Consider the following 20,287-nt stretch of genomic DNA (forward strand, 5'->3'; position numbering starts at 1 on the left):
GGTTTCACTTTACTATCAGTAAAGTATGTGTCATATCATGATGCGCAAAAAAAAATTGACTAAGTGAAAAAATGAAAATAGTGAACGAGACTTGTAAGTGTTAGTTTCAAAACCCTTCTTTAAATGATTTGATTATTTTCTAACAAATTATTGTTAATACAATATATTAGATTTTCTGAATTTAGCTATCTACATTTGTTATTTTGAAAGTGATTTAAATTTTTTTAAGGTTTTTTTTCAAGGAAATATAATACATTATATGTTCAATTATTATATAAGGTAAGATATTTTGTAAATAATGGACCAAAGTGAACCGAAATGGATTGAATGGACTGAAATTTAGCTCAACTAGTAAATTTTTTTGCCATCGAATAAGAGATCTTGGGTTCAAACCTGGTCTATATCAAAAACAAATTAATGTTTTAACCTGATAATAAATGCAATTATCATGGAGTGAATCTCATAGGTTTAAATTTTTTAAAGGTAGAAATTAGATACAACATCCTAAGTGTAGTATATTAGATTCTCCAATTAAAGTTAATCACATGGAGATCAGTGAAGTACAAATAACATTTTCTTTTTCAAGGCCAATTAAAATTAATAAAACTTTTTATTTGAATTTAATTAGAGAATCCACTGTATTGCCTACTCCTTTTTTTTTTTTTTTTTTGATAAAGCCTGCTCCTAAATTAGTGTACACTAATTGCGGATCCTACGCGTTCCTTGTGATAATATTTTTAGGATTGTCTCATTAATTTTTTTTTCTTTTCAATTTGTACTAATTTAATAAATATTATTTTAATTCATAATCATATTTTTATTTATTAAATTAACAATCACAAAATATAATGTATATAATATATGTTGTACCAAAATCAAAACAATACATTTTTTCTCAAGAATTCAAAGGTAAGTTAGTGAAAATATTAATTCTTAATACAATTTATTTATAATATTTTGTATATCATTAAAAAGTATATATAATTTGGAAATTATTCTTTTAGTTTTAAACAACTTTTTCAAACCCTTTTTTTTTTCCTATCATACAATCAAAAACACCAAGAAAAATATCTATTTTTTTTTTTATAATAAAACTCAATAAAACTAAAAAACAAAATAAAATAAAAAAAGAAATTTTCCTATCATACAATCAAAAACACCAAGAAAAATATCTTTTTTTTTTTTTTATAATAAAACTCAATAAAACTAAAAAACAAAATAAAATAAAAAAAGAAAGGGAAAAAATAAAGACGGTAACTATTTTTCCTCTAAAAAAACCAAGGGTACAATTCTAAGGGGAAAAAAAAGTAGAGAATTGTTTTTGAAAAAGAAGAAGTATTGTGTTAATGTTGTCATAATCTAATGTTATATCTAATCTAACATGTGAAACATGAATAGATAAATAAATAATTTTAAGCACAAAATAAATAAAACATGAAAAAAAAAATGAGAGAGAGAGAGAGAGAGAGAGAGGAATAACCTTTTATGGGAAAAATACGCAAAGAATGGGAGAGAGTGGCAAATTTATAGTAAAAGGTTGGGAATAAGAAGAGTCAAAATAAACAAAGAAAAATGGGCAAAATAATATTTCAAGTTAAAATCGCCCAAGGGAATATATATAGACAATGTTTTTGTTTTGGTTTTCCATTGATTTATTATTATTTTTTAAGAATACTAAGTGTAGGGTCGGTTTTTGTCGCCCAAGCCCAAAGGATATGGGTTGGAGGCCCAACGAACCCAGAACAACGAATTTGTAGAGAGTGGGCGAAAGAGCTGGGCTGGTTATGAAGCACAGAACAGTTGGCTAGATCACGTGCAATAATGATAGCATGAACTAAAGCTCGGATTACTCCATGAATGAATGTTCGAAGAGGTGTTTTATTGAATGAACAGCGATTACAACGTTCAGAGCTACAGTAAAGCTCTCCTCTCTCTTTCTGTTTCTTTTTTCTGATCCCTTATTATCAAGGACCCATCTTCTTTATATAGCATCCCTTCCTACAATCTCCATCGTCCACTTGTTCTTCATCCACGCATCCACTCGAGTGCATGTCATGTCGTGTGTCTACTTTAGTTCTTTGTGAGTGGCGGTAGCTGAGGTTGCACTGTTCAGGGGTCTTCTCCACATAAATGCGGCCAGAAAAGCTATTGCAGTGCATTAAATGCGGTGGTACCAGCCTTTCCTTCAGATATTTTTTAGTTCTGATCATTTCCGGATCCACCCAGAGTCTATCATCACCGTTGGGATCGTTGGGGAGATTAGTCGGACTTTTCACACGTTCGTTTGATCAAAGCTCATCATAGCCGAGGAGAAAGACATCCTCGGACAAATGGTGGCCTCCTCGGATGACACTCCCCTTCTGCTTCCAGGCTTCCTGCTTCAGATGGGCCGCCCCAACCACCTATTAATTCTCGGAAACACCATGGCCCTTAATAGTGGGTTTCGGGCCCATTAAGTAGTTTTGGGCTTTTCCCCCCACACTAAGTATTTTAACAACATTTTTGTTTTGATTTTCTAGTGATTTATTATTTAATTTTTTTGCTGATGAAAATACTAAGTATTATAACACATACACATAGAGGGGAAAAAGTTTTAAAGAAACTGATAGTGGTGTATATCCAAAAGGGCTTAACTCTTAAATACACAGCACATGTTTTAAATTTCTTTAACTCACACTCATTTTCCAATGTGGGTTTAATCAACTGTTTGTTATTTATTTATTTAGAATACTAAGTATTTTAACACACATATACGAGGAAAAGGGGGAAGGTCTTAAAGAAATTGACAGTAGTGTATAACATCAAAATTAAAATAGATGAATATGTAAAGTTAAAACTACCTAAAATGAATTTGTAAAGTCAATATTATTTTGTTCCATTGATTTATCATTTAGTTATAACATTTGTAGGGATGAAAGGCTCAGGGGTGTATATTAGGTCATGGGCCTTGTCCGAGGACATCTAGTAGTTCGAGAACGGTTAGATATTGGCGAAGACGTGCAAATCAGTAGGTTATGGAAGGATTCTGGTCATAAAGGTTTGGGAAGGTAGTCCAAGGAGAAATGTCTCCTCAACTAAGCAGAGTAGAGGTCAGAAGGCTTGACCTGTCATCAAGAGTAACACTCTGGACAGTTCTACTGGTAAGTATAAACATCAGGGGGGAACAGGACAAAAGGAATCTGAGAAATATCTAGAAGAAAGTTGCTACCACTGCATTAAATGTTCTGCAGCTAACTCCCTGACCACATTAATGTGGAGGTGATACCTAAACAGTAATATTCAGCCTTATAACTATCCCCAAAGATTTCAGGATAGTGTTGATGGGACAAGGATCAAAGCCAACGACCTGATCTCCATGTGGAAGTCTGAGATGAAGACAACAGGGTAATATAAAGAAGAAAGACCCCATTACAAGGGGATCATCTGAGAATCTATAGAAAAAACATTGTAACAACAAGAACTGTAATTGTAATCAAGTCTAAGAGAAATATATACAAGAACTACTCTCCTCAGACTTTGCCGAGGAAGATTTTCTTTGCACAAAACTTATTTATCTTTGTTTTCTTGTCATCTTTAACCTATTATAATTGTTATCCAACTCATTGAAGTCTAGTTTCAAGTCCACTTCTACAAATTCATTATGTTGGGATCTGTGGACCTTAATCCTTTCATCTTTTGGGTTTAAGATCCAAAACCTGCCCTTACAACATCAAAATTAAAGTAGATGAATATATAAATTAAAACTACCTAAAATAAATTTGAAAAGCAATATTATTTTATATTTAATATTGTAAAAAAAAAAAATTAGAGGTAAAAATAAATATGAAAAAAGACTAATGGTATGGTCAATGACATGGCAAATGAGGTGGACTTAACAGGAATGTAGTAACAATAAATGCTATGCTTTAGCTTTTAGATATACTAGTCGCAGACCCACGCAATGCGTGGGAATATATAAATATTATGTAATGAGGTGTAATTTATAAAAAGTAACAATTACTTCAAGTATTATTTATTTAAAAAAAAAAAAATTCTGCAAGTATTTTTTATCTCTACAAATATATCATAATATTATTTTTTGTATGTTTGATTAATATTTTTTTTAAGGAGAATCATATTCTTCTAATTTCTGTTGTAGTGTGTTATATTTGCCTAATATACAACTAAACTTTATAAGTTTCAAATTTATTATTCAAATTTCTCATCTCTTAAAGAATAAGGAGATTATCAATATAATAAAAACTTATCACAAATTTACAATTTATGTTAACCAAAATTAAAATGAAATCAAAGGAATAAAAGATATACTTTATAATAATTTATTACTCAAACAAATGGTAGGCATATTCAAATTTCAAGCCATGTAGATTGTGTTTTATTATAAACTCAAATTCTTATTTCCAAAAAAATTAAGTATTAACCCAAACCAAAATTCAACCAAGCCTACAAAAGAAAGAGAGGACTTTGTGATGGGAAATTTAAAAAACACAATACCATAACACATTAAAAAAAAAAACCATCAACCTTAATCAAAGTTATAAGAGAACAGAAAATCTAGAAAGAGAGAGAGTACTTACAGTTTTTTCGTGGGAAAAATATGGATTGAATGGGAGAAATGATATTGAATTTATAAAAAAATAAAATGTGGAAAAAATAGTAAAAATATAAGAAAGAAAAAATGATGAAGGAAATGTAACGGTAAAGTAGAGAGTAGTGGGGAGATAAAAAAGCAAAAAGGGAGGGAAAATGTTGGAGGAAGTGTAACCGTAAATGTGAACTAACGGAGAGAATAAGAGGTTTTATTTTTTATTTTTTAAGAATAGGGAGAATAAAAAAAATTTAAAAGGTACAAAATAAGTTGATGTGGCCATTGATATGGCTCAACAGAAGCGTAGTAATAAAAAATGTTACGCTTCAGCTTATATATATATATATATAAGAGATTTTACTATTTGAGTTAATTGATGCAACCTAAAGAGTATTATATTATGTTTGATTTTTTCCCCATACATGGCACAAGGTATGCTTAGTGAAAAATAAAATTAAGGAACTACAACAAATCTTATTCAATTGTCTACCAGTTTCTTCCTCAAAAAAAAAAAAAAAAAAAAATTGTGTACTAGTTTGGATAAAAGTTGTAAAGGACAAAAGTTCATCACCAACTCTTAAAGTAGAAAAGTTCTTCACCCACAAACTTAAAGTATATTCCAATTACACATTACATTTTGATAGTAGAATTGATGTCAAGATACTTCAACTTCCAAATTTATACTTTGTGGTAGATAGTCTCAAATCTTAGGTCACAAGTCGCACTAAAGATCTGCACTCCTTTACTCAAGTCACAACATTTTGGAATAAACCCAATTGAATCATTGAGGCACTTCATACAGTCTATGCTTGAAAGGTCTCTAGGGCATTGAACTAACCCGTGAAGTTTGTAATTGTCTCCAACATCGAAGTCTTCAGCTGAAAACATTTGTGCATTCACAGAAGCTTGCCCTACGAGTTGGGCCAACCACTCTCCTTTCTTTTGTCTAATCAATTGGTTAGTATTCATGTTTTCTAGGGTATTTGTGAAGAACACTGTGTCCAGTCAATTTGGCCAAAGAAATCCAAATTATGATACTTCAATGTGCAGTAATAGTACCATATTGTTGCACCTTTATTATTGGGACAATGTGACCAAATTTCGTTGGCTGCATTAACAATACAACTCTTGCAATCTTTCTCTAAGATATCACCACAACAAATGGTAAGCCCATAAACTATGTCTGCGCCTTGACCCTTTGTGCCTATTACAAAACCAGTGGAAGGGATTTCTGTAGAGAAGATAAGGAAAAAGCTCATTCAAATTTGTATCATAATGGTCAATGATTGTGGAATTTACCAAACCAAGTATTAACTCAAACCAAAATTCAACCAAAGCTACAAAAGAGAGAGAGAGAGAAGATTTGTGACGTAAAATTTAAAAAATACAATACCAAAATATATTAAAAAAAAAAACCATCAACCTTAATCAGAGTTGTAAGAAAGAACAAAATCCAGAGAGAGAGCACTCAGTTTTTTGAGAGAGAGAGAGAGAGAGAGAGAGAGAGAGAGAGAGAGAGAGAGAGAGAGAGAGAGCACTCAGTTTTTTGTAGGAAAAATTTGGATTGAATGGGAGAAATGATATCTAATTTATACAAAAATAAAATGGGGGAGAAGAAGAGTCAAAATATAAGAAAAAAATTGATTAAGTGTAACGGTAAAGAAGAGGGTAGTGGGGAGATGAAGTGGAAAAAAGGGAGGGGAAAGGTTGGTGGAAGTGGAAAGGTTGGAAAAAATGTAATGGTAAATGTGAACTCATAGGGAGAAGAAGAGTGTTTTTTAATTTTTTATTTATTTATTTTTAAGAATAGGGAGAATAAAAGTTTTAAAAGAGAGAAAAAAAAATTAGAAAATAAGTGGATGATGTGACTGCTAATGTGGCTCAACGGGAGTGTAGCAACAATAATTGCTACGCTTTAGCTTTTAGTAATATATAGACTAGTAAGTTGCCGTGCGATGCACGAATAATTTTACGATATTTTATGTAAAACGGTTTTGGATAATGTTGTACATATATTATAAAGAAAAAGTAAACTAAGTTAGAGTGAAGAAACATATAAATTTTAAGATATTAAAAATTAGTTTAGTAACTTCACTGCATATTTGTAGTCTTCTTAAGGTAAGATTATTATTATTTTTAAATCATGAAACTGCAAAAAAGTAACAAGACCATAAAAATCGACTAATTTGTGTTGTGTTCACATATTTCATACTATGAAATAAAAGTATCTCCATCTCTCTAACTGTCTTCTACTCATTGATAGTATGACATTAAGACATAGTGTGAGCAAGTGTGTATGCATATGTTTTATAGATGATTTAAAATTAAACTATTATAGAATATGACTTTACATTATGCACTACATATTCTCTCTACTAATATACTCAAAACAAAAACTAACCAACCAAATTACCTAAACCTAAATCATATTTAAGCTCCTAACTTAAAGAGGGAAAAAATTACCTGTAGGGGTTTTGATGTCTTAACGGAGGTGGTGACCTCTTAGATCTTTTTCTCTCTCTTTCAAAAGTTTTGTAAGTCTCAGATCTTTTATTTTGGAAATATATAGTGAAATAGTGCATTTTATTTAATAATCTACAACATTTTTGTATCTCTCTATCTCTCTCTAGAGTCCTTACTTTTAAAAAAAAAAAAAATTAAAACAGTGGGTATGTTAAAAGACAGGAAGAATAGTGAAAGGTGTTATGTAAACTTAGGCAATTAATGAGATATTAATGAGATAACATTAAAATAAGTTAATGTGAATTTTTTGGTAACAGTAAAAAAAAAAAAACTTAATGAAAGAGGTAAAAAAGGACTAAATGCAAAATTAGAGTGTCACTTGACAAGACCTCATGCACTCTTACACAAATTCTCTGCTTATATATATATATATATATATTGATATTGATTGATTGATTGATATAAATAGATAAATTTTTACTTTTTCTAATAGCCCACGTCTGAAATGATTGGCAAATTTAAAAATGTTGTGAAATTTTGTTTCTATCCCTGTTACAACTCATTCTATTACTACTGCATTTGTCATTTGTCCTCTACTTTTCCTCTATTTGGATTAAAATTTTTTTTTATTGCCTTGCCATTGTCATATCACTTTCCTGTTCAATCAATCATGCTACAAAATGATAATTATAATTGACTTTGTCAATATGGACAAACAAAAGCACCCAATTACCCCGTGTGTGTGTGTTTAGTTTGCTGTTTCTCACAAAAAAGAATCAAGTGGGTTAGTCCCACATCGGTCGTCTAGGTGTCTAGTTTCCCCTTTAAAGCCTTCACACAGTATTCAAGAGTTACCGGCTTTTGTATACTGTGAGTTGTGTGATATTAAAGGTCTATTCCCCTTACCCCGTGTGTGTGTGTGTTTAGTTTGCTGTTTCTCTCAAAAAAAAAAAGCACCCAAAGATGGCCCTCTAATTAACATACAATATACTGATATCCTGCTTCACATGTTTCTGCCTTTCTGGCCTATACATATTGATTTAACTAACCTTCTAGTCAATCTTCATGCTTAGAAGGTGCTCTGGCTATCCAGTTTGTGTAATCTTCAAAGGTTTTCAGCTCTCATTGGTAAGCTTAACTAAGGCCAAGTTTATTGTCTTGTAAAGTTACACTAGTATCTAACTGGCTCATCACATCATGTTTATTGGGTCAAAGCAAACTATTGATTGGCTTACATATTGATTGGTTTACATATTGGGCGTGACTGTGAGCTGCTAAAATTTCAATAAGATTTCCCAAGTGGATGGTGTGCTTGCAAATTTGATTTTTAAGGACACTTAGTAACTTCCAGTGGCTGTGTGTTATTACTTATTATGTACACTAGAAGCATATTTGGACATCCCTTGAAAATTGAGTTTGTCTCCCAGTTGTGTTTCATGTATTAAAATATTATTGGTTTTGGTGATATATCCATTTATAATGATGGACTGAAATTTCAAAAGCTGTTTTGGGAAAAAGGGTAAGAGATTAGAGGTTTGGAGCGTTTAGAAGGACCCAAAAGTATTAGATGTGCATGTATTTAAATCCAAGTATAGCTTTACTGTACAATGAACTGTTACAAGAGGATTTGGATCAAGAACATGATGCCTTTTATTGTATTCAGATACTTTCTTGTGGATTGTTTTAGTCCATGATATAAGCATGGTTCTTAAAACAAAACATCAAACCTCGTGACCTTCTAGGTAAATGCCATTGTTCCAAGTGTCACCTTTAGGAAATCTTTGCAATTAGGTCCAAACATGCCATAGCCTTCTAATATGTCTATCATAGTTTGTGCTTCTGATCTTTGTTCAGATTTATTCTAGGAACAGATTATTGAAAAATTGAAAAAATGTCCATGTTTCCAGGATAAAATGGTAGGTGAACCAGTAAATGTGAATGAGTTCCAGGAATTGGCTAGGGAAGTCCTTCCAAAAATGTACTATGATTTTTATGCTGGTGGAGCTGAGGATCAGTACACATTAAAAGAGAATGTGGAAGCATTTCATAGAATCATGTAACATACTAAACCTTCTAATCTTAATAGAGCAAAATGGGTATGGCATTTTATTATCTATTCAGTTTTTGTGGCTTTCTCAGGATTCGGCCTAGAATTCTTGTGGATGTAAGCAGAATAGATATGTCAACTACTGTATTGGGGAACAAAATCTCAGCACCAATTCTGATTGCTCCAACTGCCTTGCATAAGTTGGCACACCCTGAAGGTCTAAATCTTTTAGGAAGAGTCCTCAGCTGATACTTCCTTTCCCCCTATCAAAAGCTTATGTTACTTGCTGTTTTGTTGCAGGAGAGGTTGCCACCGCCCGAGCAGCCGCTGCGTGTAAAACCATAATGGTATTGAAACAATGATTTGAGCTCATACTTACACAGGGTGCTGGCACACTGAATTATATTTTAATGTAGGTTCTATCCTTTACTTCGTCTTGCACTGTAGAGGAGGTTGCTTCTGGATGCAATGCTGTTCGGTTCTTTCAATTATATGTACTAAATTATTCTTGATCTCTTATTATTTCAATTTTTTGTTGTTATACATTCCTCATATGTTATCTCATTAGGTAGAAACACACACTGAATTTGGTAATCCTTTGTGAGTAGGTATACAAGAAGCGAGATATAGCAGCTGTGTTGGTGCAGAGAGCCGAGAGAAATGGATACAAGGCTCTTGTTTTGACTGTTGATACCCCCAGACTCGGTCGAAGGGAGGCAGACATAAAGAACAAGTGAAATATCATCTCTTTCTTTTTCCTTCTATAATATAATTGCCTTCAAAGTTTGGCATAGCTGCTTTTATAAAAGGGGACCGGATTGACATTTGAACTCTAATACCAAAGATATCTTATTTATTGCTCTCTCATATCAATGCAATGAGTTATGTCAAATGCATCTCATTTAATGCATAACTGTAATAACTCCTGCAGAATGGTTGCACCTCGACTGAAGAATCTTGAGGGTCTCTTATCAATTGAAGCTGATTCTGTGAGTGGAATAGTTTTCCATACTTTTGAATCTAAATATGCCAGCTTAGAATGATGAGGTTATTCTATTTACCAAGTTGTCTAATATTTTCTTTAAGAAAAATACATTGCTTTAACTGTACCATATCATGCATCCTTTTATAAGCCAAAAAACCCTCCATTAATCTGAACATTGTCATACAAAAAACAAGCGATCAGTGTGAAGTGCTTTATGTAACACTATCTGTGTCTATCAATATGAATTATTTCGAAATACAAGGTACACAATGTGTATGTCTCAAAATGCACGCTCAATATGTTTCCTTCATTTCACAATGTGAACAAATATATTTTTTTTCCAATTTAATTCTATTGTTGTTTTTATCATTTTTCTTATAAATCTTTCATCTTTTTAATTTTTCTTTTGAATTCTATTGTTGTTTTCATCACTACATGTAATCTGAGATTTACAGTTCACTACTAATCACCAATTATCCGAATGTGGGATATGGCACAGTTTCTTCGTTTGCCCAAACTATCTTTAGATTTGAGAATGTAATAGAGAAATGCATCTATGATGTACTTCTGTGTATTGTAACCCTTAAGATTACAATGGAGTAGACGTCACAATATATAACAAATTTCCGCCAAGGACAGTGTCATATTGTTAAATCATAACTGTATGTTTTGTTTAATAAAAGTTTCTGATCATTTACCAACCTCAAGTCTTCATTGCGTACTGCCTATATGTGTACTGTGGCAGTGCAATTGGTTATTCAGACTTGGGACTAAAATTGTTATAACTGTTCAGAAACTAAACTTCTGCAGGATAATGGCTCAAACTTAGAAGCTTATGCCAAGGAGACAATGGATGCTTCCCTTTGTTGGAAGGTATAAACCAGCAACGAAGTAGATTACCTTTTGATATGCTTTTTCAAATATGTCAGGACTTTAGTCTGACGAACTGGCTAAGTCTCATGGTTTAGTTACCAGGGACCAAGCATAGATTAGGGAAAGAGAGATTTTAAAGTCTCATTGACATGACTTAAGTCAACGAGATATATGCAAATTAGTTGCATTTCACTAGATAAGTATCTAAAAGATACTACTGTAATGGTCATATTTTGTACTCTTTAATTTTAGTGTAGGCTGGGCAGCACTCTAGAACCATGGTTTAATTAGTAAATTACAACATCTGCAGGACATAGAATGGTTAAAATCAATTACAAACATGCCAATTCTCATCAAGGGAGTACTTACTGGTGAAGATGGTAAGACAAACCTTTACTTTGGATGTTTCCATCTCTTTACTTTTTCTTCCCGATTTTCTCCCTCCCTTTAGTAACAGGAAGAACCTTATCAGCCTTTTAAAACTTTAACCCTCCAGTGAAAAATTCAGTCATTTATAATTAATATTTTAACCCATTAAATTTCAAAATGTAACCATTATAAGATTTTATTTTTTTAATTGAAAAAAATTCCACTCATACAGGAAACTCCTTAAATCCTTTTTTTACCTTTGGAAATTATAGTATAGGAGCCTTGTTGTCTATCCTGAGTAATCTTCTCTTTCCTATTATTACCTTCTCTATCGTCTCTGTTAATCATTTTTATTTTAGTCCATGTAAGTTCTACTACATTAGGTGCTCTTGATAGTTTACTCTGATCCCAGAAATTCATAGCATTCTTTTTCCTGCTGTTCAACATCTCAAGTATCCTTAACACTTGACGTGATACTATTTGCAGCAATAAAGGCTGCAGAAGTAGGTGTTGCAGGGATTATGGTCTCCAATCATGGAGCTCGCCAACTCGATTATACGGATGCAACTATTAATGTTCTGGAAGAGGTGCGTCTCTATTAATTAGTGAAATTTTTTTGGTGATAATATGGTAGCAAGACATCCTCAACAACATAACAATTGTAGGAATTGTAAGCATTTTAATATAGGAAATGCACATCTCATGAAATCCTGAATTTCTGTTTGGATCTGTGTCTAGTTACTAATATACTCTAGCATGGCAAGTTCAATCAACAAGCTTAGCATACATGTTTGAGGATACATATTTACCTTGCGGTTGCAGGTGGTTCAAGCTGTCGGAGGAAGAGTTCCTGTCTTCTTTGATGGAGGAGTACGGAGAGGAACAGATATCTTCAAGGCATTAGCCCATGGTGCACAAGCCGTCCTTGTAAGCTCTCTACCCCAAACTCTTTAATTAATGTAATTTATAAAAATCTCCTCTTACACTCTTTTTGCTCATATGCAATGTTGAGCACGTAATTGATGTCACAATAGACCATGTATATTTTACACTCATGCACCAGTGTAATTGTTGTTGTTGTGATTCTCAAGTGTCAATAGAAGTCTGTGCAGCCAACTGATGCCTTTTGGAGATACAGCTCTATCGTACTGTGCTGCTAGATTGCTATCCTTCTTTCTCAGCTTAATGCTTGGGTGGGAGCTTAAGCAATTTGTGCCTAACTAGCATGTGAAAAAGTAATTAAACAAAACCTTGCTGAAGTTGAATATCCGGATCATTGAAATACTCTTAGAGTACTATTGGATATTGTTGTGGGAGTGACAACTAGAGAGTCTACTAAGATCCTCTCAATACACATGTTGGAACCCCATTCCAACCCGTAAATCTAAAGCCAATGGTGTTTGTTTGTTTAGACCCCTTAAAAGTAGTTTGTTTAACCTAAAATATTAGCCAAGTGATTACTAGGTTAATTATGAGATCTAGATTAAACAAAGAGAGATCATATCAAGCACAACAGCGGAAAAATAAAGAACACACCGATATGATCACATAGGAAAACCAATGAAATAAACTGTCTCAAGATAAAAACCTGGAGAGGACTTAACTTATCTATCTTCAAGGTGAAACAAATCTACTATAAGAGAATTGAAGTTTTTACAAAAGACTTAATCCTAAATCTATTGCTACATCTAGTAGAAACTTACTTATACAACCACGTGCAAGCTCTGAATCCACGAACTCATTCGCTCTTGGATTTTCAAAACACAAACTCCCACGTTTTTGACTTTGAGATCTCACTCAAAGGTTTCAAATCACAGCTTGTTAATCTTCCAGCAACTAGATTCTACCGGCACTTGATTGTAGATCTTATTCTACTAGACATTTGTAGAGTTAGAAGGTACAGAACTTCTCAGATCTCATAAGAGTAACTCACAAGTCTTCCAAGAATCTTCAAAACGCAAGTAGGGTTTTCTTTCTATACTTAGAAGTGTTGAACTGAAACCCTAAACTTTTTCACGGGTTTGGGCTTGATTTAAAATTCTGCAGAAATTATTCTTCTGCGATTTTTGATCGGCCGCGCCTGATCTTTCGATCAATCGAGCTTCATAAAAAATGACTCTTTTTCCTACAGCTTGAATAGTCTTGAGATTGACTTGAAACACTTTGAACAATGTCTAACACCTATTATAGACATGTTTTTTTTTCTTAGTTTGCCAACATATACAAATTGAGACTCTAAACATTTAATCATAAATCTTTAGAACCTAACAAATGGATTTGGACCCAACTATGGATATCATCTTTTCATTTTCTTTACTTTTTCTTGATTTGGGACTCAACACTTACACACACTCGTAACAAATATATTACAAAAGATAAATTAGGAATAGGGTATTTGGGGTGCATTAAAATCTGGAAATTGTTAATCATAGCCACAACCAGTGTTTTCCAATCAAAAAACCCTTGAATTTTTTTAATCTTTTATTTTGATTCTTAATCTTAAGTCTATTGTAATCTATATATGCTATTGCAGATTGGAAGACCTGTTATATTTGGTCTGGCAGCAAAGGGTGAATATGGGGTGAGACAAATCATCCAAATGCTGAAGGATGAACTGGAGCTCACCATGGCATTATCTGGCTGTCCTAGTGTGAAGGACATTACTAGACGCCATGTGAGGACTGTGCATGAAAGACTCCATGCAATGCTTTAATAACATATTGAAGCATTAGGACAATATCTTGGACAAAAAATGATTGAGATCATTAATTTAATTGTATATGAGACTAAGTCAATTAAACTTTTTGCGTTGCATACTAAGGTAGCATTTGGATTCACGTTTTATATTCACCCGTAAGCTCTTCGAGCTTTCTCCACCAGAGAGAGTAGAGAAGGAGAGAAGCGACTCGTCATAGAAGCTTCGCTTCTAGGACGAAGCCGAGTCTAGAAGACCGACTTGGCGCAGGAGGCCAAGCATTTTGAGTTGGAAGGAGGCAAGCAAATGAAGGGATGCATTACGAGCCGACTACAAAAAGAAAAGCTTCGTAGACTCAACAAGTCGCTTATAGAATGCCGACTACTAAGTGAAGACTTTCCACTTCATTTAATAAGGGAAGGTGGTATTTGCCTTTTTTTTTTTTTTTTTTTTTGTATATGAATAGTAACCGACTGTTCATGCACATAGATTCACTGTGCAGGAGACAAAATACACTGTTTATGCACTGTTCACGGGTTCCACTGCACTATTTACACATTTAAAGATTATTTTGCTACAATATTTTAAGTTTTCAGTTTCAGCAAAAATAAGCTGTATCCAAACAGACCCTGAATGTAGCACCAAACTGATTACATTCTTTAATCAATTGGACCGATCTTATTTATATCCTAAAAGTAAAATTAATTCGGTCACATGTAGTTCTTCAAAAGTTAAAAAAAAAAATAAAATAAAAAAAAAACTCAGCCTTGTGTAAGCCAACATTTTTTTTTAGTAGGGATTGTCTCACACAGCTTATTTCACATTTTTCGTACACATCCCATTTTCAAGTAAAGACATCACCTTCTCGTGTTTTAAAATGGGTACATCGTGCATGCAATTGTAGATATTATGTGTATGGATATGTGAAAAGGGACTATGAATAAATATTTACCATTTTTATATAAAAATGATAATAAAAATAATGAATAATACTTTAAAAGGTTTCGCTTTACTATTTGTAAGGTATGTATTGTGTTATGATTTACAAGTTGCATACTGGCATGATGCGCACCCAAAAAAAAAAAAAAAAAAAAAAATTGAATAAGTGAAAAAAATGAAAATAGTGAATGAGACTTATAAAGTGTTAGTTCCAACTTTTCTTAAAATGATTTGATTATTTTCTAACAAATTATAGTTAATACAATATATTAGATTTTCTAAATTTAGCTATCAACATTTGTTATTTTGAAAGTGTTTTAATTCCTTAAGTTTTTTTTTTTTTTTCAATGAAATATAATACATTATGTGTGAGTTTGGATAGCACTAAATGCGCATTTCAGCTACGTTTGGCCTTTTTTTAGCGTCCCACGACACTATTCATGGGACCACCAAACTCAGCAAAATGTGCATACCCATGCATTTTTGGATTCCACAGCACTATTTACACTTTAAAAAATTATTTTGCTACAACTAAGAAACCACACGGTAAAAACCTTGGGAGGATTTGACCTAGCTATCCTCAAGGTAAACTTGAATCCACTATCTTGAAAGAATCGAAGTTCATACAATAACACGTACAAGCCCCCACGCTCGACTTCTTATTGCTACCCACTAGTAGAACTTACTGACACGACCACGTGTAAGCTCCGAGACTACGGACTCTTTCTTTCTTGGATTTTCCAGCAAGTACAAGCACACCCACTTGTGTATCTTTAAGTTCCAATGGCAGCAACTGAGTTGATCATCAAGGTGTAGATAACATCTCCTCCTTGAAAACCCTAAGCTTTGTGTAAAGGAAAGCTCCTCTAGATCTCACAAGAGATTTACACAAAATAGCAATATGAGCAACCTCTAAAATGTGGCTAGGGTTTGCCTTATATACCTAGGGCAAAAACATAAAACCCTAAACGTTTTAGGAGTTAGGTCTAAGTTGGAAAAACTGCAGCCTAAGCTTCAATCAATCGAGCCAGGCCGAGATGCATAGTGAATTCTGCATCAGCTCGATTCCAACTTTACATAAACAACACTACTTTGAGCAAGTCTAAACACAACTAAATAACTTGTTTTGATCATAGTTTGCCAACAATACATATTAGAGTTCTAAATACATGAAATCCTAAGTCTTTAGAACCTAACAAACTCCCCATTTGGCAATCCGTGACAAAACACAAGTAAAAGCTCAAAGTGTACAAAGTGAAAGCCCTTTACAAAACAAATCCAATCCTAACTACTATCCATCAGTTGCAAGTGTAGACAGCAGCTTAATTGAATCAACCTGTATTTCTTGAAATACTCAACAAATGCATAAACGCATGTGTGACAGAAAAACAGTAAAACAATAAATATTTAAACTAACTCTCCCCTTAAGTTATATACATCAAAAACAATGTTAACTCCCTTTTAAACAAAGCATTCTTGTATTTTCCACACAACACATAATAAAAACATATATCAATGAATAACTCATAAATATAAATCAATAAGCAGTAAACACAAGAATCATATAAAACAATAAATGTAACAGGAAGTAACATGAAAAACCTAACAAAAATAAATCTAAAGCCAAAAGAATGTAAATACAAGATGCAGCTCCTAGATACAATCTAATCACCATAGGCTCCAATGAATCACAAAACTCCCTCTATCAACAAAACTTTGCAGGCTAAACCAAAAACTACTCCCCCTTTTTGTGACGGAATGCCAAAGGGCAATCACAATCCATCATCAAAAGGAGGTGGCGAAGGAGATCGTCTAAAGTGCACCAACTTTGCACGTAAAGCACGAATCTCATCTAGCAAGTTCACCAAAATCTGTCCATGAGCCGCCTGAACGGTCAAGACATGATCCAACATACGTCGAATGTTTGAATCATCCGAAGTAGTTGGTAGAGGAACACAAGCAGTAGCAGCAGCACCAGATGCCTCAGCCTGTGCATCACCTATAAAAGAGGAAGGAGGGGGTGCAACCCTAGAAGACTGAACACGGGGAGGCCTCAAATGTGCAGCCCTCAGATGAAGAAAAGAGGCACCTATGGGACCAGTAATATGGACGGGCTCAGAAGCGAGGAAACCATCTAGACCTAAAAACAACAAAATCCTATGAATGAAGATAGGATATACAAGAGCATGATCAACAACGCTACTCCTATGGATCTCGTTCAAAGAACGAAGAAACAGATGAGGAAAATAAATAGAAGCACCAGACACAAGTGCATACAAAAACACACATCTCTCAATGGGGATGGTGTGAAGATGAGAGATAGGCCACAAAGAATGACACGCTATCCTAAGAAAAAGATAGGTAGTCATAGGAAGCTCAACAGACGTGATTCGAGGATCAGAACCCCACTGGATAGAAGACCCAGTGATGTATGACATAACGTCATTAAGGGGTGGAGACTCCTCATAAGGATAGTCATGCTGCCTAACGACCGGGACCCCAAGAGCCTTAGCCACTACCCTAGGGGTAATGGTGAACTTAACATCTCGTATCCAACTCCTAACAAGAGTGTTGGAATCATAGACGTGACAAGAGAGGTTCGAGTAGAACTCTCTAATGAGGGCAGTTAGGGGTGGATGATCGATCTCCAACAAAGACAACCAGCCCCTACTCTCAAAATCAGCCCTAATGGTTGGATCTAACTCATTTAGAAGCATAGAACGCTCAACCCAAATCTTTCTCTTACTGTTTAGCTTATCATAAGCTTTTATGCTTTTGGCATCCTTAAAAAACTCACTCCTAGAGGGAGACTCAGAAGAAGTGGAGGGGGTCCTATGGGCTCTAGTTCTCCTAGGCATGGTGCTAAGGAAAGGACAAGGACACACAACAGAACCAAGAAAAAACAGAAAAGGGAAAAACCAAGGGCAGACTGCAAGTTAGCACAAAAACAGATATTGAACAAAAATCTATATGATGCATGAACAATAAAATGGCATGATGCATGCTCTAATGCAGTGAAAGTAGGTTCAATTGAAGTTCAAATTCACAAAATTGGATTGAGCATACAGTTTCTAACCAAAACCCCAAAAATTTGAAAACCACTTAAAAGTTTTTAAAGAAATTTGACAAATTGATCAACACACATGATAGAAAACAGATAATAATGATCAATTACATCAAAACAACAAGCCAATTTTACCAATTTTGACCTAATTGAACAAAATCCCCAAATCGGATTCAAAACAAGCCCTAGAAAATCCAATTTCTCACAAACCACAAAATTGATCAAAATTTCCAACATAGATCATGTTAATAACAGCATAGCAACAAAACCCAATGATCAATTTTAGAAAATATGTCTTGAATCATAAAAAACCCCAAATATGCATAGGTTTGAAATCCCCAAATTAAAATGCATGAAATGCGAAAATAAAAGCAAAAAGAACGGTAAAAGAGTCTTACTAGTAGTTGGAGAGAGAAACCTTGCAAAAAGAATGATAAAAAACAACAAAAATCTAAGGTGGAGCCAAGTCCGAATCGGAGAGAGAGAGAAAAGCTTAGAAACTTTTGAAAAAGTCAAGATCTGAGTTTAAAAAAACTTGATTCACGATTTTCGATTGATCAAAAATCAGTTTCGATAGATCGAAATAGACAGAGGCTCACTTAAAATTTTAATCGCAATTTCGATTGATCGAAGAACAGATTCGATCGATCGAAATTGTAAAAAAAATGAATTTTTGAAAATCAACAGAATTTGATGCAACCTTTCCTCAAAGCATTGGAGAATATGAAAAAAATGCATGAGTATGAGATGAAATGATTTTCACAAACCCAAGATTTAAACCCAGTTTTTCAAAATTAAGATTTTCAAACAAACTCCCATTAAATTCTTAAGCAATAAAGCTATTTTGCATAAAAACTCAACGTAATTTTTTTTCAAACTTGGTTGGTCAGACCAAAAATACACACAATAACATGTACAAAATTTAGCAAAGAGTAACTTGTGTAGTGTGTGCAACTAGCAAAAGCTTGAGATACATGTGAGGTGATATGTGAATAGAAATTAACCATGTAAAGTTGTGATTTACAATTATGTTTTATATTGGCTCTATTCCATGACAAAATGTGTTGTAATTACTTTATTTCATTTCCTTGTATTTTGTGGGATTTAATTGTATCAGGTTTAGTATCAAGTTGGTGAAGACTCAAGCTTTATTGAAGATTAGTGGATCTTGCGGGTGTGTCGCTGAAAGCTAAGCCGCGAAAGAGCCATGTGAGAAGCACATGACTGGAAGCTGAAGAGTCATGCCAGGCTGTCATTTTCGTGAGTGTCTCGCAGGTAAGGCCTTCCCGCGAGACAGTCGCGAAACATTTTGCCTGGAGGATTTTAATGAGTGACTTTCTTACCCTTCATCCATACTATATATACCCTCATTACCCACAAATGTGAAAGAGGCTATTCAGAGAGAAAAACCCTAGAGAGGTTTTCTAAAACACACACACCCATCTTTTGAGAGAGAGCTACTCCTCCTTAGTGAGAAATTATTGTAGCCTCTTCTCCATCCCTATCTCATTATCATACCTTGAGAGGAGATTTGTATCCAAACACAACCCACACTTATTCAGAGAGTGTTTTGGAGTTGATGGAAAGCATTGGAAGAAGCCAAGGATGGCAAATGCAACATGAAGCTTGTTGCGGGATCCGGAGAATTAGGACAAGACACGGTTACAAGAAGCCTTGTTGGAGTAGGAGCTTGGAGGGCTTAGGTACATCGGGTAGATTAGGCTTGGAGGGTCTCTTGCTAACCCATGTATCCCAACTTATTGTCTAGTGGATCGATTTTCGCTTGGAGGGCGGCGGAGAGGTTTTTCGCCGAGTTCTTCGGTTTCCTCTTCGAAAACATGTCTTGGTGTTTTCTGTGTTTGCATCTTTCTTCCCTACTCTTTTATATTCCATTATACTGCTGTGCTGCTTAGTTTATGGATTAGAGTAGCTTTTTTATTCATCCGCTCACATTTACACTATTTCGCACTTTGTATTAAGTTAGTGTAAAATCTATTGAGCCGTAACTTTAATTGGGGGGTCTAAATTGCTCTTGTGTTTTCAACACATTTTCGAGCTTTCAATTGGTATCAGAGCGGGTACACTTGTTTTGGTTTCATTACCTAAGTGTGATCCTTGACCCCATGTGTGTGTTTTGCCATGGATAATGCTTTGTATGCTTCTATAGATGTTGTTGATTGTAACATGCCATGTGTTTGTGAAAATGTCTCTATGAGTGATAATCCTCATGATTGTGATGCTATGTTACATGAATCCTTGGATGT

The 20,287-nt window shown here is 34.0% G+C and overlaps 1 protein-coding gene across 2 annotated transcripts; it reads left to right on the forward strand.

Moving 5' to 3' along the window:
* Window positions 1-7,864: 7,864 nt before the first annotated feature.
* Window positions 7,865-14,683, forward strand: LOC112027895 (peroxisomal (S)-2-hydroxyacid oxidase GLO4). Of its 2 annotated transcripts, none has more exons than XM_065761520.1 (12): window positions 7,865-8,179; window positions 8,959-9,107; window positions 9,191-9,315; window positions 9,399-9,445; window positions 9,515-9,592; window positions 9,707-9,831; window positions 10,030-10,087; window positions 10,894-10,956; window positions 11,267-11,336; window positions 11,779-11,912; window positions 12,148-12,252; window positions 13,859-14,683. In XM_065761520.1, the coding sequence occupies exons 1-12, from the start codon at window positions 8,117-8,119 to the stop codon at window positions 14,036-14,038; spliced, it is 1,197 nt and encodes a 398-aa protein (XP_065617592.1). In that variant the 5' UTR covers window positions 7,865-8,116; the 3' UTR covers window positions 14,039-14,683. The 2 variants fall into 2 exon arrangements, with proteins under 2 accessions (XP_065617592.1, XP_023916302.1); XM_024060534.2 differs by having other exon boundaries at window positions 7,870-8,179; window positions 11,812-11,912.
* The last annotated feature ends 5,604 nt before the right edge of the window (window positions 14,684-20,287 follow it).

Source organism: Quercus suber, unplaced genomic scaffold, assembly GCF_002906115.3.
Source record: "Quercus suber isolate HL8 unplaced genomic scaffold, Cork oak 2.0 scaffold_417, whole genome shotgun sequence".
Taxonomy (NCBI): domain Eukaryota; kingdom Viridiplantae; phylum Streptophyta; class Magnoliopsida; order Fagales; family Fagaceae; genus Quercus; species Quercus suber.